Genomic DNA, 20900 nt, shown 5'->3' with positions numbered 1-20900 from the left:
CTTGGGGGGGGCACCACCGCCTGCCCCTGGTCCTTTTTTATTTTCTGAAAAATCACTCTTGGGACTGCCGTCCTCGCTGCTGGGGGCATACGCCCCAGCCCCTGCACCACCCCTGCTGCTGCCTGGGCAGGGGGAAGGGGGGGCACGGTGCCTGTAATTATTAAACATGAATTCAATTAAGCTCACTGCCTCTCTGCTTTATGGCCTGCTCCCTCTGGAGAAGGGGTCTGGGTAGGTGGGCAGCCTCCTTTCCAGAGCTGGCACTGTAGCATGTTCCCTGTAACTTGGCACCCCTCTTGCCTCTTCCCCTGTCCATGATTGGGAGGGCTAGGGAGTCTCTCTCTTGGAGGGTTGGCCCTCAAAGTGGACATGGTAAGGCTCACTGTTGATTAGGAGGGGAGAAGGGGGACACAGCTGTGGGGTACTTAGTAGAACACACGCCTGTCTCGGCTCCTACCAGAATGTGATGCAGACTCCTGTGTGTGAAGGCCCTGGGTTTCAGGCCGTCTATAGCTGAAACCTATGGCTTCAAGGTCTCATCTTGAAAAGAGAACCCTGGACACAATGAGGTTTTCTGTCCCCATGCAGTATGACCGGTAGCACGGCCCCAGTGAGTCTTCGTCCGTGCCCCGTCCCTTCGGTTCCCACCCCTCCTGCCTTCAGGTCACTCCGCAGTCGGGTCTGGGAGCAGAGGATGAGCTTTTCTCGCCGGACTCGGCCCCAGACCCCCTCTGTGTAGCTGTGACGTCCGCTTCGCCCCGCCCGCATTGGGTGGTGACGCGGGGGTGGACACGCCCCCGCGCTTACGTCACCAGCCCGGTTCCCTCTCCCGGGAGCGTTGGCGGACGCGCGGCTCCCACCCCCTCCCCTCTCACGGGCTCTCCCCTCCCCGGTGGCGGCCGCGGCCCGACCCTCTGCAAGGCGATGGCCCGGGCCCCGAGCGCGGGCTAGCGTGCCTGGGTGCCCGGCCATGGGTTGTATCGGCTCTCGGAGCCCGGCGGGTCAGGGTAAGAGGCGGAGGCCGGGCCGGTGTTGGGGAGTCTGGCTGCGGCTGCCCGGTGCGCGGGCCGCGGGGGGGTGGGGGCCTTGAGGAGGGGGCTGGTGTTGGGAGAGGGAGGAGCCTGCACTGGGGAGGCGGGCCCGGCAAGAGGAGGGAGCGGGCCGAGCCGGGAGGGGGCTAAGCCGACTCGGGCTCGCTCCTAAAGGCCTGCTGCCTGCCTCTGGGCTTTGCGGGGTGGACTCGTGGTCTTTCCGCCTGCCTCCCCACCGCTGAGGGTTGCAGGAGGCGCACAGCCTAGAGAGGGGCTGGTCAACCCTCTCCAGCCCGTGGCGACTGGCCTTGCACGCCCACTCACGATCACCCCCCTCTGCCTACATCTCTCCTCTCACTGTCCTGGGAGTGGCCCTGTGCTGGGAACCTGCCTCTCCGAGCTGTGTCCCAACCCCCTTCAGGAGGTAGTCTGGAAACGCTGGCCATGCTCCCTACCACGGAGTTTTTGACTAAACTTATTACCCGCTTTAGAGTCTGCAGGTTGATGAAGTGGACCGCGGCCCCATTTGGGGGCACCTGTGAGCACCTGATCACCTCTCACCTCTTAAAACTGTTTTAGTTCCCTTACCCCACTTCCAACGGAAACAAAAATCACCCTACCCTGTGGAGGGAAACAGGAGCCCAAGTCTCCCAAGGCTATCAAGGCATCCTTCCCACAACTGCTGATCCCTGCTTGGGCCTTGGTTCCCACAGATGGTGGCGCACACTGGGGCCTGGCCTTAGTTCTAGTGTCTGAGGTGGGCCAGCCTACTTAACTCCAGTGTAATGGATTTCTCCACGCCTTAGGCCAGGCAGGAGTTTGTGACATTGAGGGCTGGGTTTGGAATGGGTCCTGGGCTTTCAGGGCAGGTGGTCAGTCACACAGGCCTTAGTATGTGTGGTACTTGAGGTTCTTTGGAGCTAAGACTCTAGCTGAGATTTGTACTTTACTTGGGTTCCCATGAGGAGTTCTGGGATTTGTAGTCCTAAATTAATCTCATGACTTTTGAAGCTGAGAAGCAGCAGGCTGCTCTGATTCCTCTGGCCCTGCTAAGGCTTAGAGTTCAGGAAGTCATCCCTCCTTTAGTCAGGAGAGTTTGGCTAACCTCATGACTAGCCTCAAGAGCCCTGATTAGGTACCAGCTGGCGGCCAGGGATGGCCTGTAACCTTGTGTCTTCCTTCTGGTTGGTAGCATTTCTGGGGACCACCAGCTGGCTGAGGCTCAGGGACAGAGACGGCTGCTCCAGCTAAAGGTCAGTTGTTATGTACATTGCCTGTTGGCACTGTCTAGGGGATGAGCCTCATCTCCCTGAGCTCCAGAGAGCTCAGCTGGGCCCTGGCACTCCCACCTCCTCAAAGCCATGAGGCAGAAGTGTTCTCCTTATGTGACTAGGCACAGGTTCCAAGTGGGGAGGGGACTGGCTCAGCATCCGGAGCCAAAATAGGAATAGAACTGGGAGCTGAGCCTGGAGCAGTTCTGGGCTTTTGGTTCTCTGCATCAACACAGCCAGCATGCCTATGATTTCTGTGCTGGGCAAAATGTTTCTGTGGCAGCGTGAAGGGCCTGGAGGACGATGGACTTGTCAGACAAGTCGCAGAGGTGAGATCAGGGACGCAGATGTGATTTGGGAGGTGATGGGAAGCTGAGGAGTAGGATGCTTATGTGGCAAGAGGAAAATTACTCTGGCTTAGATTTTGGGAACCAGGCTGAAATAGGAGCAACCAAGTTGGGGCCAAACAGGGCATTAGGAAAAAGCCTTAGGGGACTGGGGCAAAAGTCAGAAAAAATCACGGGTTTGTCAGAAAAGAAGAGTAAAGGGCTGCGCACAAGCTGTGGCTGGCGAGAGGAAGGAACCAGAGCAAGCCTGTAAAGGGTCCAAGTTGGTGGTGGTGATGGTGGTGGAAGACTGTGGTGTGCTTTCCAAGAGGAATGGGTAGGCTGAGAAACCTGAGAAGATTCCGAATTTATCAAAGTCTAGGTTTCATACCTAGGGCTTTGATGGCACGATATATCTTGAGGAGGATGGTGGGTAGTGGCTGCCACAAAAGGGCCCTGGAGGCCTGAAGTTCAGGGCTGTGGGATGGGGGCTTTCAGACTTGCGGAGCGCTCCAGTGGATGCTTATATTCTGGGAGGTGGGGGAGGTGGTATGGAGAAATGGAACGGCAACCCCGGATGAAAATGGGGATCTTGGCAGAAGTGGGAGCCCCGCTGAAAAGCCTTCCCTCCACCCCTCAGTGGCCTCGGATCCGGCGTGGGCTGTGGAGTGGATTGAACTTCCTCGGGGCCTCTCTCTATCTTCCTTGGGATCTGCTCGGACCCTCCGAGGCTGGAGCCGGTCCTCCCGCCCTTCCTCAGTGGACAGCCAGGACTTGCCAGAGGTGCTGGGCCCCTGGTGTTGGTAGTGGGGAGGGTGTGCCCCACCCCCGCTTCGCCAGCCTACTCCTGGCTCCCTTTTCCTGCGAGCGAGCGGAGGCGCTATCCGGCCGGCGGGGCCCCAAGGCCGCCCCCATGCCGGTCTGCTCTGCTTGGCGCTGTGCCAGCGGGCGGGCTTGCTTGCGCCTTGGGCCCTGACGTCAGCGCATCCCGGGCCGTATCCCTGGAGACCCTGTTGCATGGTGATGGGTTGCCAGGGAGACATACACCTTTTCTCTGGGCCTGGGCCGCAGCTGCGCGAGCGCAGGCAAGGATGGCGGTGGCTGGGGGAAGTGATGGGTGGGAGGGGGGCGAGCCAGGAAACACCCACCAGGTGCTCCTCCCCCCAGGCCTGGCCAGAAGCTGCCGGCACCACCCTGGGGGCCCTGTCAGCCAGGTACTGAAGGGGAGGGACAGGGTGGGCTTGAGGTCAAGGGGCAGGTGGAGTCCCTCTTCTGAGGGGTGGGAACGTAACGGAGGAGAGCTAGGCAATGCCGAGGAGGGGGCGTGTGCCTCTGACTTCATTCATTCATTGAGAGAAACGTTTCCCCGGGCTGCCAAGGAGCGCTGAGCCAGGGGTAGGGTGGAGGTAGGAACCCAGGTGAATCAGACTCAGGCTTTGCCATTCCAAGATCCCTCAGGAGAGATGCAAGGGCATCGCTGAGGTGGGGCTGCAGGCATCCAAGAGGACAGAGAGAGAAACTGGACTGAAAACATAATGGGAGGTGGCATTTGAGGGTCAGGCCTTAAATGGTAGGGAGCGTTTTGTCAGGCAAGGATGGCATTCTTCGCCCAGGGGAAAGCTGCGTTCCTTTGCCTAGAGGGAAGACGGGGAAGTGGACTTTTACTGGGCAGAGGAGATCAGTGGTGGATTCCAAACAGGCCTGGAAGGAGGCCGGGGCCTCACGGAGTGGGTTCCTTCAGTGCCTGACTGTGAAGCTTGCGCTTCACTGGGCCTTGGAGGAGTCCAGGAAAGATTTTAAATAGGGACATATTGTGACCAGTTGCACTCCAGGAAAATTATTTGTTTACATTTATACTTTGCCTCATTCATTCAGCCTATGTATTTTGAGAGATTACTGTGTACCAGGCGCTGTGTTAAACACAAGGGTGCAGCAGTGACCAAGAGAGACCAAATTCCTCAAAGAGCTAAAGATCAACAAGAAATAAGGAAACACAGGAAATAGACCATAATGACACACACGTTGATTGAGGATGGTGACTTGTTACAGACTACAGAGGGAAGATGGACTACTGGTAGGGTGGCCAGGAAGGCTCTCTGAGAGAGTAATATTTCAGCCAAGACGCCAAAGATGAGAAAGAGCCAGACAGTCATGGGAAGGGGTAGGGGAACACTTACATACACAACATTCTGGGCTGAGAAAACAGTGTGTTCCAAGTCTCAGCATGAGTCGGAACTTGGGGGACCACCACTTGTGCTAATCTGGGCAAGGGGCACTGAGGGCTTGCCCTTGAGGAAGGGCAGTGGCAGTGGGAGTGGAAAGGTTGAGGGTAGTATAAGAGACAGTTTGGCGATGGAATCGTTAGGTCTTTAACAACAGATATGGGTAAGCAAGGCTTAGGGGAGAGCTGAGGTTTGGAGCCAGGTTGAATGGGCGAATGGTGGGGTGATGCAAAGTCAGGAAGTCTGGAAGCAGGGCCAGATATGGGGAGAAGGTGTTGGGCTTGGTTTTGGTCATGCTGTAGGCTCTAGAAACAGCTAGAATGGGGGTCAGAAGACTGAGAGGAGGAGAGGGGCGAGGGGGAGAGGACCTGAAGGGAAGTCCCTCTTCCCATACCCTTGTCCCCTCCTCTTTGCTCTTCTCAAAGGCCCCACTCCGTTTACTTGCCAACCTGCTTCCCTCCCCTCTGCAAGCTGGGACGGTGGAGGGTTAGCTGCAGTTCTGCTTCTTTGGGCCTGCCGGAGTCTCTGCTGCTCCCTGGGAGGACACGGTTTGCTGAGCCTGGCTTCTTACCCTCTTATATATCCCAGCAGCCACTGGGACATCTGAGATGCTCTGGCATCTCTTCTTGGCGCCCACACCCGCTTGATGCCTTGGGTGGAGCATGGGCATCTGGGGACACTGCTGTCAGAGGGGCACTCACTCTCTGATGCTGTCGCCCAAGGTGAATGTCGGAGACACAGTCGCGATGCTGCCCAAGTCCCGAAGAGCCCTAACTATCCAGGAGATCGCTGCGCTGGCCAGATCCTCCCTGCATGGTATGCACCCCCTCCCGTGCCTCTGGCCATTTGGTCCTTTCTTTGCCCTTTTGCACATGACCTTGGGGCCTGTATCCTGTGAGCTCTTGCTGGGATCTCCCTTTTCCTCTCTTTCTCAGATGAATTCCAGCCCCCTCCTCCCATCCAAGGGCACATGTGGACCCTACCACTTCCCTCCCAGGTGCTCCCTGGTCTTTCCCCTTACCAGCTTTCCTCACTCTGCCCCACCTTCAGGTATTTCCCAGGTAGTGAAGGACCACGTGACCAAGCCCACTGCCATGGCCCAGGGCCGAGTGGCTCACCTCATTGAGTGGAAGGGCTGGAGCAAGCCAAGTGACTCGCCCGCTGCCCTAGAATCAGCCTTTTCCTCCTACTCAGACCTCAGTGAGGGTGAACAAGAGGCTCGCTTTGCAGCAGGTGGGTTTATCGTAGGGATGCTCGTGTGCCTCTCCTTGGGCCTGATGTGGGGGTTGGAGTCTTTCTACACCCCTGTGTCTACCCTCTCCTGTGTCCAAGCTGAGCCCTAGTCTTAGTTCATCCTCTCTGCTAAACGAATTCTGTGTCCTTCCTCTCAGGAGTGGCCGAACAATTCGCCATTGCAGAAGCCAAGCTCCGGGCGTGGTCATCAGTGGATGGGGAGGACTCCACCGATGAATCCTATGATGAGGACTTTGCTGGGGGAACTGACTCAGGTGAGGGGACATCCCATTGCTAGTGCTGCCAGCTGGGCTGGAACTGCCTGATAGGCCTTGTGATTCAGAGCTTGGCCTTTGTTTTGGAAGGGGAGATCCAGAATGTCCTCAAGCTGTGGAAGGGGAGAGGAGAGGGACAGACTCTGTCCAGGCAGTCCTTGACATTCAAGGGGTAGGCAGGCTATCTACGCTAGTGGATGGGCAGTCAGCAGTTGGAAATGGAGTGGTTCCTCTTCCACAGGTGCTGAGCCTTCTCTGCTTGTCTGTGCAGTTGGGCTTTGCAGTCCTGAAAAAAAAAAAAGGCCCAGAGACCTCACTGATACGTTCTCAGCAGCTGCTCTCTGAGAGGGTCCGCTTCTGGCTGGCTGTGGCAGCGCAGAGGAGCTGCAGTGCAGCAGCACAGCTCCTCACAGGGCTGGGGCCCCAGGCAAACAGGAAGGCTTGCTGGGCCTGGACTGCCCACAGGGCCGCTGGCTCCAGATCAGCATCCTTGCCTTCCAGCCAAGGCCTGCCTGTGGACCTTTCTCTGGGCCAGGGCGTGCAGAGGGGACCCTGCGGGGGGCCGTGCAGCTGTGCAGAGGCCCTCCTTTCATCTTCCATTCTCTGAACCACATGGCTGACTTTCTCTGTAGCTTCTGGGCTCAAACCTCACAGGCCACCTTCCCCCCCACCACCTCTTTGCCTTTGAAGATTGCCTCCACCCACCCCGACCCCTCCAGCTAATTAACAAGTTCTCCAAGGTGGGTAATACATTAGAGCAGATTGGAGACTGCTGCTGTGGTCTAGAGGGGACTGATTTGGATGCCTGGACCACAAGCGTTTTTGTTTGAGTTCCAGGCCTGCTTTGACTCCTGGTATAATGATAATAACTAACATTTATCCAAGGCCACTACTAGCCTATGTGGAATCTTTGTGCAAATTAGAAAAAGGCGTGTCTTTATCTGGTGGGCACAGACCCATGCTAGGGCATGTTGCTTGGTGGGTAGAGTGAGGGCTGAACTTCAGCCCTCACTCACTGCCTTGGACAGGCTCCCCTCGTGCAGTGAACAACCTGCACCATGTATGGTATCCCTGTATATTTGGTCTTAGACGGTGTACCAGAGTCTGTTGTTCTCTCAAGAACCCTGTAAATTTATAACTCCCAATTCACCATTAAGGGAATCGAGGCACTGAGAGGTTAAGTGACTTGCTCCAGGTTACTCAGCTCCTGTGAGGGTGGAGCTGAGAGGTTGCGGCTTCCATTCCAGGTCGGCCAATTGAAGTGGGGCTGGCAGGGCTGTCTTCTTTCTCTCCCCCTGCAGACATGGCTGGGCAGCTGCCCCTGGGGCCCCACCTGCAGGACCTCTTCACCGGCCACCGATTCTCCCGGCCTATGCGCCAGGGCTCCGTGGAACCCGAGAGCGACTGCTCGCAGACCGTGTCCCCAGAGACCCTGTGCTCTAGTCTGTGCAGCCTGGAGGATGGGCTGTTGGGCTCCCCGGCCCGCCTGGCTTCCCAGCTGCTGGGCGACGAGCTGCTCCTCGCCAAACTGCCCCACAGCCGGGAAAGTGCCTTCCGCAGCCTGGGCCCATTGGAGGCCCAGGACTCGCTCTACAACTCGCCCCTCACAGAGTCCTGCCTTTCTCCCGCTGAGGAGGAGCCAGCCCCCTGCAAGGACTGCCAGCCGCTCTGCCTGCCGCCAGCGAGCAGCTGGGAACGGCAGCGGCAAGCCTCTGACGTAGCTTCTTCTGGGGTGGTGTCCTTAGACGAGGATGAGGTGGAGCCAGAGGAACAGTGACCCAAATCATGCCCGGTGGTGGCATGTGTCCCCTGGCCGCTGCTGGGGGCAGAGCCTCTGTGCCCAAGCACGGGCGAGGCTTCCAGCAGAGCTCCAAAGCCTGGAGGGCTCCTGGGAGCACTCACTCCTCCATTGTGTGTTTGCATGAAAGTGTTCAGAGGAGGCAGGGGCCAGGCTGGGGGCGCATGTCCTGCCCCCACTCCTGGGGTTTGCCGGGGGTTGCCCGGGGCCCCTGGGGCATGGCTACAGCTGTGGCAGACAGTAGTGATGTTCATGTTCTTAAATCAAAACCACCACGTGCACATTTCCCCCTCGGGTGATGTGAACCCCTACGGGGGCAGCTGTGACTGGGCTGCGGGGGGTGGAGCGGGAGGGAGCCCTGCCTCCCCGCCCCCGCCCCCTGCCTCTCCTCTGCTTCTCTCCTCACCTCCGAGTCCATGTGTAGTGCTTGACAGAATTGCCCCCGCCCGGGGTGGGGGGCTGGCTCTGACCCTCCTGGAGCCTCTGGATTGAGCTGTCCCCGCAAGGTCCCCTCGCCCAGCTGGGCTCGTGCTGTGCTTCACCTGTCCATCATCTCTAAATCTTCTTTTTCCTAAAGAGGGGTCTTGGTCTGTTCTTTCAGTCGGATCTTCTCTGGGAGGCACTGGAATGATGAAAGCCTGTACTGTCGGCCCTTTCCCTGGCCCCCCTGGCGGGGTCTGGGCCCTTTCCCAGCTACTTGTAGGACATGTGGGCAGGGTCCTGGTGGCTCTCAGCCCGGGGGCTGCCCCATTCACTCGAGAGTTCTCTTTAGGGTGGAGCTGGAAGAAGGGATGGCTCAGGTTGCCACGGAGCCATGATTTGGATGTTCTTCCAGAGAGGGCCACAAGGGGGCCACACAGGTGACCGGGCGGCTGTCAGCAGGAATGGTGCCAACGAGTGACAGTCATGAGGGAGTGTCTCTCCTTGGGGAGGAAAGAGGGTAGTGCCTTTCTTGGCTGAACAAAAGGCCAAAGCCACCTTACTGGGGGACTGCGCCCCAACCAGGGTGTTGATGAGCAAGCGGTGGTGGTGGCCTCTGCAGACCCTGCATTCCACGGACAGCAGGCTCTGGAGTTTTATGGCTGTCAGGGGGTGGGTGGCTGCTGAATCTGGAGCCTTGTAGGCTTTGGCAGGTGAGAGGGCCCAAGGTAAGAACAAGAGCCGGTGGGCACAGGCATTCTACAGAGAAGTGGCTCATTAGGTGTTTATTTTGTTCTATTTAAGAATTTGTTTTATTAAATTAATATAAAAATCTTTGTAAATCTCTATATACATCTGGTCACGGGAGGTTCCAGTATAAACCCATATTAGTTCTACCCCTTCCCTCAAAGGGGGAGCAGGGGTCAAGTGAGCCCACCCCCACCCTGTCAGGGCAGTGCCGACCTTCCTGCCCTTGGAACACTTGCTGCAGGTGGGCACTGGGTCAGATTTCAGGTAGGATGAGCCAGGAGAAGCTAGCACCCCAGGTCTGGAAGTGGGGCTGGAGCTCCTGTTTTCCCAAGGCAGAAGGAACAGGAGAGCTGCAGGATCTGGGCCGACAGCCATGGCCACTGCCATCCCAGGCCACCCCTTGAGGGGATCACTGGCACTTGTCGTCGCTGTCAGAAGGACTGCCCTCCCGGGGGAGGCCGTGGCGGGAGCGGGGCCCCCAGAGTGCATGCACCTCGGTGGTCTCTGTGTCACTGCTGCTGGTGGCACTGTCTCGGAAGCTGGCAAGGGGCGGCCGGACTTTCACACCCTGTGCTGTGACAGAGCCCTCGATAGCCTTCCGGAGCTGGAAAGGTGAGACGATCAGATGTATGGACTCGGAGCTCCCTGCTCAGACTCCTCCCCAGCACTTCCCCAGGTAGCTGGACATAAGCCTCTGAGCCTTTTTGCAAGTGGAAGTGGTCACTATCATCTCACCTCCTTTAGGGTGACAATTCCAATGAGTCTGCCAATACTGGTGACGTAAGCATGGTCCACTCCCAGCAGTGAGAAGATGGTGTGAGTCTGCGGGGTGGGGAGAAAACACATTGGACTTGATGTGTGAGGGGACAGCTCTAGATTATAGGCCAGAGGAACCCAGAACAAGGTGGTGGGGGGCAGTAGAAGGGGTGAGGATGGATGGTGAGGAAGGGGACAGAACCACTGGAGGAAAAAGAACAATAGAATGTTTCTGTAACCAGGCCTCAGAAACTTGATAGTGGGAATCTTTATGTTGCTTACATTGATGGAGCAAGGGACAGAGGAAGGCTTCTTTGTTCCACGTTAGAAAGGAGGACAGAGGAGAGAACAACTGTTGAAATACGACATCAGATGATTGGCCAGGCACCGGGCTAGGTCTTTCCTACATTAACATTTAATTTCAGTAGTGTCCTGAGAAGTAAGTATGATACCCATTCTACAGGAGAGGCAACATGAGGGTCAGAGCTGAAGTGACTCGCTCAAGGTCATCAGGAAGAAGTGGCCTTGCAGCCCAAGCTCACTTTTCATCACATTATAGAAGGAGGAAGCACAGCCCGTCATCCCATGCAGCTGTCTAATTAGTCATGGACCGAAGTTCCACATGCACCCCACTCCCCCTTAGGGGTATTGGCCCTGAATCCTCTGCCTCTAACTCACCTCTGCGGCTGATACACACTTCCCATTGGCTCTCAGTTGGCTGGCCAGTTTTGGTACCCCTCCAATCTTGGCCTGCAGCACTCTACATCTCTCAGTTTGTCTTTTCTGGGGCCCAAGTAGCATCCCGGGTCCAGGGGGACAACAGTCACACCCATCCCCCCACGTTTTTCTTGCTTTGGGCCCTCCCCCCAGGCTTTTGAATGTAATCACCAAGGGTTCAGAAATTGTCAGGCAGTTCCCCTTGTGCTCTAAGTGGATTTTCTTGGGCCAGATGTCTTGAAAAACACTCTACTGACTCAGCAGTTCCTCGAATTTTTGGCCCATCATTTATCGCACTGTTTTGAGTTTACTTGTAAGCCTTTTGGCTTAATATTTGAATCAAAATGGGCATTAATAACCCAGCTTTCTGAGTACCACTCACTCAGAATTCACTGTTATCATCTTAACACTTTAAAAATGTTTTATTATACAGTGCTAAATTCTCCATCTAAGACATGACAGTCATTATAAAAGGAGATAGACAGAAGTTCAGTTTTAGAATACACTTTTCTGTGCTCCTTCCATGCCTACGTCGTAACTGTCATGTGGTTAGCAAGTTCCTCCTCATATCTAACTTGAATCCTATGTGCTACAAGTTATCTTTAATTTCTTCATAAGACTTCAGAGGGAAACATATCGTTATATTTCCTGTTTCAATAATCCCTTAGCCTTGCCTTCTTATCATTTAATAATCCCTCTCAGCTTCTCCCAAGGATCCTATTAAATAGTTCCCATTGATTTTCTGTTCTCCACCATCCTAATCAGAGTGAGCTTCTGGCAGACTATATGCTTTTTAGATTTGCAAACCACTTGTCCCACTAAGCCTTACTGATTGACTTTCTGAACATCCTCGTCATTCCCCCCAACCTCCTCACCATCCTCACCAGACAGGGCTGCAACATCCTAATGGGTTCTGCTTTCTGCCTCCCTTCCCTCCAACTTGGCTCTGCCATCCTAAGAGCTTTCTCAAACTTGAGTTAGACCCCAGACTCCCCAGAATGGCCCATTAAGACCCTTCCCAAACTCGCCTCAGCCTGTCTTTCCAGCCTCAGGTGCTGCCAGGCACCCCAGCTTCCAGCCTCAGATAATCACTCATCCTTTTCTGAGAACATCCATTTCTTCCACACTTCAGCCCTTCCCTCACGATACCATCTTTTAAAGTCTCCTGTTGTTCACCTCTCAGTATAAGTAGTAGCAGTAATTCCTAACGTATATCGAATACTTGCTATGTGCTGGGCACTGTTCTAAGTGCTACACATGTTATCAACTTTAATCCTCAGAAAAACCTATGATGTTGGCACAACGATCCCATTTTATAGAGAAAGAAAGTGAGGCACAGAGGCTAAGAAATCTGACAAGGTTTCGGGTTCAGCCCACTGGCACTCTAGCTTCCCCCCTCCACCCACTGCTGCTCTGCAGGCGGCCCTGAATGAATGAGGCACTCTGATGGTACGGGGACGTCCAGTTGCACAGGTTCCTAAATAGTCTCCAGTGTATTCCTCTTCCCTCTGCATGTTCCTTTCCTGGACTTCACTGGGCTACTACTTACTGACTCCTCAGGCCTACAAGGACATTTTGAATTCTCATCTTGTATGTTCTTATCACTTTCAGTTCTTTGTACTTTTGTTAGTTGGTTCCTCAAAGGCTTCATTTCTTCCTCTGATTTTTTTTTTTTTTTTTTGCGGTACGTGGGCCTCTCACTGTTGTGGCCTCTCCCGTTGCGGAGCACAGGCTCCGGACGCGCAGGCCCAGCGGCCATGGCTCATGGGCCTAGCCACTCCGCGGCATGTGGGATCTTCCCGGACCGGGGCACGAACCCGTGTCCCCTGCATCAGCAGGCGGACTCTCAACCACTGCGCCACCAGGGAAGCCTGTCTTCCTCTGATTTTTAAGTTTGCAACAAACGCCTACTTTGTTCTTTTTCGTTTTCATTTAATTAGACACCAGGGAGCCCATTGGCGGGCCCATACTTCTTGGGCTTGGAAACAGTGAATTGACAGGGAGAGGGTCAGTTTTGCCTTCCGAAAGAATCCTGGGATTGGGGCCAGGAAATCTGGCCTCTGGGCCTGACTCTGCTATATTGACTCGGGCAAGTAACCTCCTCACTGCCTCAGCTTCCCTGGGTATTAAAATGGTTAAATCCACAGGCTTTTGGGTCAGACCACCTTGGATTCCAGGCCTAGTTCTGCTACTTACTAGCTGTGTGACCTTGGGCAACGTGCTTAACCTCTCTGAATCTCAATGTCCTCATAAAAACTAGAATAGAAAAACTAGAATATCACAATACCCATCTTACAGGGTGGTTGTGAGGATTAAATTAAACATGTGAAGAGCTTAGCCCACTGCCTGGCATGTAGCAGGCACTAAAAAAAACACGTCAGCATTATCATCATCATCGTGTGATGTCTGAGGATTAAGTAAGGTGATGGAAACGCTTTAGAGGTCTTAGGAAGAAAGGCTTTAAATAAAAGCCAAATATATTATTCACAGGCCTATCTTCTTTTTTTCTTGCAATTGCACTGCAGTTCCCCACTCATTTTGATCCGAGGTCTTTACCCAAAGGCTTATACGTTCCTTTATTACCTTTTGCTTTTTTGTTTTTGTCCCCCGTTTTTCCTGCCCTGCTTGTCTGCACTAGGCTGGCTCTTGGGCACAGTTTGTTTCTAAGCTAGCTGCCCAAGCTGCAGACCTTGGGAAAATTCCTCCCCTTCCCCCCGTCTAATGTGCTCAGAGGCTTGCACGTTAAATCTCTCAACAGTTTAGCTAAACCCCCCTGGTTTTTGCCCAAGCAGCCTGCTGGGTGTGCCTGTACTCCCTGCCTTCGCTTAGAGGCCTGAAGGTGCCCAGTGATGCTGGCTGCACCATTCTGGGGGGACCCGAGGCAGTCCTGCAAAGAGAGCCCCCGCCCTCTGTTAGCGTCAGCCTCACCCACCGCCAACCTGTCTGCAGTCCAGTTTTCTCTGCATTTATGCAGGCCATTGTGCCCTTCTGCTGAGCTATCTTCCTGTCTCTACCAGTTTTCCTTTGGCCTACACTGAGTCAGACTTTCTGGGGTCTGACATTCCAAGCCCCCCACTAGGCACTTCTCATCTTTGTTTATCTCTTCTCTGCAGTGTCCCCAATCCTACTTGGATGTTTGTTCGCTTGTTTATTAGATTTTCTTATCCTGCCTATTTCTCACCCATTTTTTTCAGCGTGGGTGTATCAGCCTTGTCAGGCGCTGGCAGCCTCCTGCCTAGCTCTGACTCTAGAGGGTCAGAGGCCTTCTGGCTTCCACCCAGCTCCAGCCCTGTCTTTGTTGCCGCTTTGGTCCAGAGTTCCCTGGGGGCAAGGCTGAGCAGAAGAAAAATGATGCTTGGCTTCACCATAGGCAGGAAGAGGCTAAGGGGCCCTGCTCCTGGCCTCCCATCGTTTGAAGCAATGTGTTTGAAAAACATCTCAGCACAGAGCCCACTCTCTGCTGTCTCTTTTTTCCCCACTGGCTTGAGTCCAAACTTGTGGGAGGACTTAGCTCCCCACCCTGTGCTCCTGAGAGCCCAGGCGGCCCCGGGCCTCTGGCCCTACCTTGTGCAAAGAGGTCCGCTCCACCAGCTGGAAGGGGGCAGGGTCAATTTTGCAGTCGCTGAAGTTGACAGGTTCATCTAGTTGCTGCTCCTCCCACTCTAGAATCTGAGGGGACAAGACTAGCAGGGTTAGGGAGAAAGTGCCAACAGCTGCTCTCACCTCCTTGAAAGTTGGCCTGCCCTTTTTCCTATCCCATGGTCCCTCCCATGGGGACAGCAGCCACTGTCTGATGACTGAACACACTCAGGAAGAAGAGTTCAGAGTCCAGTCACACCTTACCTCCTCAGGGGTCATCTCGCCTTCCAGGTCTGAGTCACTCTAGGAGAGAGGAAGGAAGGTTGGCAGCTAGGGGCTTGGGGGAGGTGGTGTATCTCACCAGCTCAGGGGAAGCTTACCCTGCCTAGAACCCGGCCCTCCCTGTCTAGTGCTCCTGAGCTGCAGGAAGAAAGGGAGCACTTACCGCCAAGGAAATTCGGACCCGCTTCGGCTTGCGTTTGTCACATTTTTCCGACTTCTCCAACTTTGTTAGCGCCAAACCAGAGAGAAGAGGAGTTGATGTTATAGGGAGGAGGGAGGTGAGGGACAGTGGTGGGGCTGGGAGGAAGGGCACGATGCAGGGACAGCTGATATCCAAGAGGGCAGAAGGGCAGGGAGAGTGGAGGCAGGCACTGCAGGGTTAACGGACAGGTGGTCTCAGCGTCAGAGAGAGAGCTGGAGAGAAAGAGCCAGATGGAGAGGCTCGAACCACTCACCTCTGAAGCAGGCTCAGGGGGCGGACTGCCACAGAAGAGGCTTCTGAGGGCGATGCCTGCCTGCTCCATGTTCCCTGTGTTCCCAAACACAAGGCCCTGAGGGCAATGTCATCCTTGCTGGAGAGGACCAGGAGAGGTGAGGAGGGCAAGGGGAGAGGCGTCCTGGTTCTACTCCTGGCCCACCTGGGCAGCCTCTTAGCTGGGATGTGCTCCAGTAAAAAGGCTGGGCAGGGACCCTAGTGCGTCTCCGGGGCTGGTCTCTGGCTCCGTTGTGCTAGCAGATGGGCTCACCTGTGGGACTCTCCTTGAGGTTCATGGTGTTGCTGGGCCCCCTCTTGAGAGCAGGCTTCAGGGGCTTGTGAGTCTCCCCCCGTGCTGCAGGGAAGCCCGAGTCTTCTGTGTTCACCTGCACAGGCAGGAGGGGGTTGGGGAGCCCATGGCCTCGGACCACCTCTAAGTCGCCCTCCCAAGCAGTCTACACAATGACATTTAGGAAGTCTGGGTGCCCCTGCCATGGGGCTTTTCCCCTCACCTGGAAGAGGAGGGAGGTCTCAGGGCTGGGGGGACTCTCCTGATCGGAGGGGGAAGAGGTCCGGGCAGCTCGACGCTCCTGCATGTACTGCCGCCGGCGGGCTGGGCTCAGCTGAGCCCCCAGCAATGCCACCACCTGTGAGCACTCGATGGAGCCCAGGAGGATCATGGACTCTGGATAGAGCAGGTGGGAGGACTCAGGAGCTGGGGGTGAGGCCCTCCTACCCCCCTGACCTTCTCTCACACCCAGTGTGGGGCCTTGGACACAGACCACACTCCTGAGGGAAACCCTGGCTGGGTTTGCTAGCCTACTGCCTTCGGAACCAAGGAGACCGGTCCTGAGCTCCTGCCCCGCCCCCTTCCTGAGCAGCGACCCGGGCAGATGACCCTAGCACCTGGGCCCTCTCCTGGTCTCACCAGGGGACTCTACTAGGGCCAGCACGCGGCCCTTGGTCCTGTGCAGTGCCAACCGCAGGTCCCGGAAGGTGCAGCTGAGGGCCACGTGGGGAACATCCCGCACCATGATGTCCTCCACTCGCACCCGGTACTGCCTGAGGGCAGAGAGAGGCACGTGGTTTGCCGTCAGCATGGGGAGGGGAGCCCGGAGCACTACTAGCCCAGGGCCGTGAGGAAGGCCCCAGAGGCTATGGGGACAAGGGCTAAGGGCCGAGGTGTACCTACTGCCTTCGTTCTGATGGGGTGGGTCAGCCACAGCTCCCCCAGGGAGTGGACAAGGGCGCTTTGGCCAGGAGGGAGCAGGGTGGCTGGTCTCCCAGCCTCACTGGCTGAAGACCTTGCTGAAGGTGGGTGGGAGGGAGTCCTAGGGTGGCTTCTGCCCCTCAACCGCTCCCCCCTCGTCACCCAGTCCTCCATACTGGTGGCGGCCCCAGCCCAGCTCAGGCAGATAGGGCAGTTTCTTGATTCGGATGATACTGTCGTAGAGCGAGGGCTGTAGGCTCTGGGCAACCGCGTTGGCCAGGATGACGGCGATCATGACAGGCAGGATGTGGGCGATCTGGCCTGTGAGCTCGAACACAATCACGGCCGTGGACACTGTGTGTGTCACTGCTCCTGCCAGCGCAGCCGCCCCTGGGGACAGCCACCCTCAGTCTCCTCAGGGTGCCCAGGCCCCAGATGACCCCACCCCCCAGTCCTGTAGGGACCCTCTGGGCTGCCCAGTACAATCCTGGGGAGTGGGCTTCTGCCGCCGAGAGAAGCCTGGTTTCTGCCAGCAGGGGGCGCCAGAGCCTCTGGCCCTGTGGCTCAGCCAGGGGTTTTCCGAGACAGAAGGGGACCTGCTGCACTCACCCACCACTGCATAGCCTCCTGGCACGATCCGGTAAGTGCTGCCGTCTGTGTGAATCCCGTCTGGGAACCAGGCAGCCATGCTTTCGCCCACCAGACGCCCAAATGCTGCTCCTTCAGGGAGGGGGGTGGGAATTGAAACAGGTAGTGGAGGGGGTGGGCAGGGACACTAGGAAGAGAGAGGGTCAGAGGGTAGGGGAGGGGGCTGGTGGGTCATTCAGTGCAGGGGACTGCCCTGTGGGGGTGGCGGCGGGGGCGGGGGCTGGACCCAAACCCACGCCCAGGCAGACAGGGGGCGGCCAGGGGGCGGCCAGAGGGTGCAAGCTGGGAGAACCGCAGCTGAGGACTCACCAATGACAAAGACAGGCATGAAGGCCCCGCAGGGCACTGGGATGGTGGTGGCCAGTGCAGACATCCAGAACTGCAGGCAGGAGGTCGTTCAAACAGGTAGAGGCGCCTCGAGGCCCCAGGCAGCTCCCAGCTCCACCCCAGAAGCCTACCTTGCTTATCAGTCAGGCACAAACTTCCCAGCTATCTTGGAATCCCCCAGAGGTGAAGGAAAGGAGGACTCAGGAACCAGGTGGCTTGGGTTCAAATCCTCACCCTGCCATCTAGCTGTGTGACTTTGGGCCAGTTACTTAACCTCTTTGTGCCTCGACTTCCCATCTTTAAAACAGGGGTACGAATAGTACCTTTCTCACAGCATTGTTGTGAGGCTTAAAGGAGTCAACATTCGGAAAGCGCTTAGAACAGTGCCCCACACCTAGGAAGTTTATGTTGGCTATACATATGTAAGGAGCCCCACCTTCATGAGAATGAAGATGACCAGGGTGAGGAAGACATTGGCACGTGGTGGGTTCCAGGCCTGTGAGGTTCCGGGTGGCTCAAGCTCCTCCATCAGGCCCTGGCGGACCCACGTCCGGTTGTCAAACAGGGTGACCAGTGTCTCTTTCTGTGAGAGCTGTAGGTGAACAGGGTGCCTCAGGCTGGGGGACAAACAGGATGAAGGGAAGGGGCCCACAGGAGAGCAGGGACTGTTGGCTTTAGAAGGGATGCATCCCAAGAGAAAGTACAAGTTCCTGTTCTGCCTGGGGTTACCTGTCCGGCCATGAACTGTCCAAAGCCAGGGGGGAAGGTCAGAGTAGAGATGAGCAGGGTCACCAGAGCCGGGAAGAGCAGGCGTCTAGAGATGTAGATTTCATAGCATCAAATACTTACTACAGGCTGGTGATAGGCTTGGGTGCCCTCATATACCTCAGGGCTGAGGTCACAGCAGGGCCTTGGCTCTTACAGAAAAGCACACAGTTCTGAAAGAAGGCCCCCTTTGCCGTTCATGATACTGTGTCTCTGAGGGTGATGGCCATCCAGGGTTATAATGAACCCAAATGTCTTTCTGTTGGCTCCTGACTCCCTAAGTGGGTAGCACCAGCAGAAAATTCATTCCCCCAGCCCTCTTTGGACACCTCTAAGCCGTGACGCCTCCCCTTACGTTCAAGTTTCTTCTGCCTCTGTTTCTCTGAGGTGACTTAACAGGGAAGGTCACACAGCATATACTCCAATAAAGAGGTTAAAAAAAAAAAAAGAGTGAAGGTCGGTGTTGGGGGAAGCCGGGGTCACTCATGAAGTTGACCGAAGGTGCCAAAGGGAGCGGGTTCAGTTGGTTGCCCCTTCCCTGAAGGACGTCAGTCCCAACAGAAGTCATGTCTCAGGCCTCCCCACTCCCAATCCTCAGGGTCACAACTGAGAGAGCTGTGCTCCATGAGGGAAGAACTAAGACTCAAACATTCTCCAGGGAGCATTGCTATCTGGGCCAGGCCAAGGGCCTACAGGAAGCCTTAGCCTTTGATCTAAAATGCCCTCTGCCACCGACTAAAAATCCAAAAGTGCCAATTTTCAGGTAATTCAAATAAAAGTCAAAATGTTCAATCAGTCTGGAAAACACCACTGAGTGCCTATTTTTGACTGGGCCACTATCTGCCATCTCACCTGTCACCCCCCTGCCCCCAGGCCATGACCCTCACACAACCCAAAGTGCCCCAGAATCAACTCACTTCTTCATGAGGAAACGGTTGATGGTCTTCTGCTTCCTCATCACCTGGACAATCTTCCGGTTCAGGTAGACAAAGAGCGCTCCCCCGAAGCCACTTGCAATACTGGAGAGGGAACAAGCACCTGGGTGAAAGGAGGTCTCCCCTCTCTCACCTCCTCCTCTCTGACCCACCTCAGCTCCCTCAGCTCCTCACCCAATGACGGCAAAGGCCGGCAGCTCCTGGAGGTCGAAGGGGAAGTCAAGCCGGAACCGGGTTTTGAAGAGAGCCGTAATGGTCTCTGAAGGGAAGCAGAGTAGCAGAGGGAGGTGGCTGTAGCCTCGGAGGTCCCCACCTCAGCCATTTCAGGGCTCCTCTCAGGCCCCAGGTCCCCCCACCTTCATCACGGTTCCAGACTGCCAGGACCCGGAAGATGAAGGCGCTGAAGGTGGCGGCAAAGAAGCCCCGCCAGTAGTTCCGCACAGCGAAGAAGGTAGAGGTGACCTCGATGCTGAAGAGCACACCTGCGGGGGCGGGGTGTGGACAAGGAGAGCGCCCCTTGAGGCCTGGGCCTGGCCTATCGTCTCAGACCCAAGGGCAGGGCTGGGGCTGACCTGACTGCCCACCTCCAATGGGTGCCGCAAAGCAGCAGCCCACTCCCACGGCACAGGCGGCGGCCAGCATCTCTGTGTTCCGGGATTCGTTCTGGCGAGAGCGGTGGAAAGGGGAGTTGACGTCAGTGTGGGCTCAGCAGCCCATCCCCCCCCCCCCCGCCTTCTCCCAAGGTCCCCCTTACCTCATAGATGCCCCCGAACAGGGAGAGGAACTTGCTGAGAAGAGCAGCACACATGCTTGCGATATGCACAAAAGGGCCCTGGGAGGTGGGGGCAGGTGGTGAGTGGGGAAGGGGCACACCCTGACCCTGGCCTGGCTTCTTCCTCCACTTGATGGTCTCCTTTATTCCCCAACCTGCACTTACTTCTTTGCCAAGGGGCATCCCACTGCCGAGGGCACAGGTCAGCCCGATAACCTTAGCTACGAAGGTCTTGAGGGTGAGGTATTCCTTGAGCACCACTCCCCGCAAGATGGTCTTCATCTCGGGGATGCCGGACCCTGGAAAGGCACAATCCCAGGAGAGTCATTTGATGTGCTGGTTTCAGGAGGTCCCATCTCCGCCCTCTCTTTCTCTTCTATTGTACCGACAGCCTGAGGAGCCAGGATCTGTGTGAATCCGGCAGAGAAAGTGATGAGGACGACGGGGTAGGTGACCCAGGCCAGATACTGGAGTAAGAGGTTAGTGTTCAAGCCCCGGGACATCCACTGTTGAGCTGTGGGGAGAGGATGTGCCATTGGAGCTCCGAAGCGCACACCCAGTCCCCGCCTGGCCACTGGACATACTGGTGTGACAAGGTGTCCCAGGGAATATCACACAGAGCACAGGCACAAGGGGTAGGGAGGGGGCTAGAGGGCATGAATGGAGACAAAGATCACTATAGGTAAGAGGGTCAGTTGGACAGGCGTGGCAACAAGTTGTGGCCTATGGGAGTGGCAGTGATTATGCCTGAAGATGGGGCAGTCAGGCTGGCCGGGGGAAGTAGTCAATGGACAAGTGTGGCATAGAGGAGGCAGGTTGGTTCTCCCTAGCCCTTCCCCACCAGCCCTTGTCCTCACCCTGCAGGCAGGCAGCGATGGCATAGTCCATGGCCCAGCTGACCAGTGCCATGAGGAGCCCCAGCAGGACCAGGAAGATCCAGTCTTCACCAACCCTGGACACTAGGAACTTATGGCAGTGTACAGTACAGACTGGGAGCAGGGAAGGGAAGAAGGGGAGGCTGGCACCGAAGTGCTCCTACCCCTGTCCCCCCCCACCCCCAGGCAGCTCTAATGGTCTCGGACCCCCTCAGCACAGCACAGCCAAGTCC

At 56.2% G+C, this 20900-nt stretch overlaps 2 protein-coding genes across 4 annotated transcripts in view; one reads left to right on the top strand and one right to left on the bottom strand.

Moving 5' to 3' along the window:
• Nucleotides 1–282: 282 nt before the first annotated feature.
• On the top strand, nucleotides 283–8732 carry FAM131A (family with sequence similarity 131 member A). 2 transcript variants are annotated; one of them, XM_082624448.1, is made up of 6 exons: nucleotides 283–1007; nucleotides 3269–3411; nucleotides 5573–5666; nucleotides 5901–6083; nucleotides 6242–6358; nucleotides 7660–8732. In XM_082624448.1, the coding sequence occupies exons 1-6, from the start codon at nucleotides 971–973 to the stop codon at nucleotides 8133–8135; spliced, it is 1050 nt and encodes a 349-aa protein (XP_082480574.1). In that variant the 5' UTR covers nucleotides 283–970; the 3' UTR covers nucleotides 8136–8732. The 2 variants fall into 2 exon arrangements, with proteins under 2 accessions (XP_082480574.1, XP_082480575.1); XM_082624449.1 differs by lacking the exon at nucleotides 283–1007 and adding an exon at nucleotides 2415–2631.
• A 129-nt stretch (nucleotides 8733–8861) lies between these two features.
• Nucleotides 8862–20900, bottom strand: part of CLCN2 (chloride voltage-gated channel 2) — a 13758-nt gene continuing 1719 nt past the window's right edge. Inside the window, exons 2-23 of one of the 2 annotated variants that reach the window (XM_082624446.1) lie at nucleotides 20650–20758; nucleotides 20178–20306; nucleotides 19958–20091; nucleotides 19775–19852; nucleotides 19593–19683; nucleotides 19377–19502; nucleotides 19195–19279; nucleotides 19003–19104; nucleotides 18050–18134; nucleotides 17757–17912; nucleotides 17303–17372; nucleotides 16955–17065; nucleotides 16522–16735; nucleotides 16064–16197; nucleotides 15648–15820; nucleotides 15407–15521; nucleotides 15116–15189; nucleotides 14824–14883; nucleotides 14643–14681; nucleotides 14364–14468; nucleotides 10062–10148; nucleotides 8862–9930 (exon numbers count right to left, since the gene is read on the bottom strand). In XM_082624446.1, coding sequence (XP_082480572.1) covers nucleotides 9736–9930; nucleotides 10062–10148; nucleotides 14364–14468; nucleotides 14643–14681; nucleotides 14824–14883; nucleotides 15116–15189; nucleotides 15407–15521; nucleotides 15648–15820; nucleotides 16064–16197; nucleotides 16522–16735; nucleotides 16955–17065; nucleotides 17303–17372; nucleotides 17757–17912; nucleotides 18050–18134; nucleotides 19003–19104; nucleotides 19195–19279; nucleotides 19377–19502; nucleotides 19593–19683; nucleotides 19775–19852; nucleotides 19958–20091; nucleotides 20178–20306; nucleotides 20650–20758 — 2472 coding nt within the window. In that variant the 3' untranslated portion in view covers nucleotides 8862–9735. The remainder of the gene's footprint in view (nucleotides 9931–10061; nucleotides 10149–14363; nucleotides 14469–14642; nucleotides 14682–14823; nucleotides 14884–15115; nucleotides 15190–15406; nucleotides 15522–15647; nucleotides 15821–16063; nucleotides 16198–16521; nucleotides 16736–16954; nucleotides 17066–17302; nucleotides 17373–17756; nucleotides 17913–18049; nucleotides 18135–19002; nucleotides 19105–19194; nucleotides 19280–19376; nucleotides 19503–19592; nucleotides 19684–19774; nucleotides 19853–19957; nucleotides 20092–20177; nucleotides 20307–20649; nucleotides 20759–20900) is intronic. The other variant, XM_082624447.1, reaches the window with a different exon arrangement.

The sequence above is a fragment of the Mesoplodon mirus genome (assembly GCF_964341445.2).
Source record: "Mesoplodon mirus genome assembly, chromosome: 6".
Classification (NCBI taxonomy): Eukaryota; Metazoa; Chordata; class Mammalia; order Artiodactyla; family Ziphiidae; genus Mesoplodon; species Mesoplodon mirus.
This window is presented reverse-complemented; position numbering and strand designations above follow the sequence as displayed.

Coding starts and splice junctions, on each gene's coding strand:
- FAM131A (XM_082624449.1), top strand. CDS start 2,544: ATGCCTATGATTTCTGTGCTGGGCAAAATGTTTCTGTGGCAGCGTGAA. Junction 5,667..5,900: donor GGCCAGATCCTCCCTGCATG/GTATGCACCCCC, acceptor CCCCACCTTCAG/GTATTTCCCAGGTAGTGAAG. Junction 6,359..7,659: donor TGCTGGGGGAACTGACTCAG/GTGAGGGGACAT, acceptor CTCCCCCTGCAG/ACATGGCTGGGCAGCTGCCC.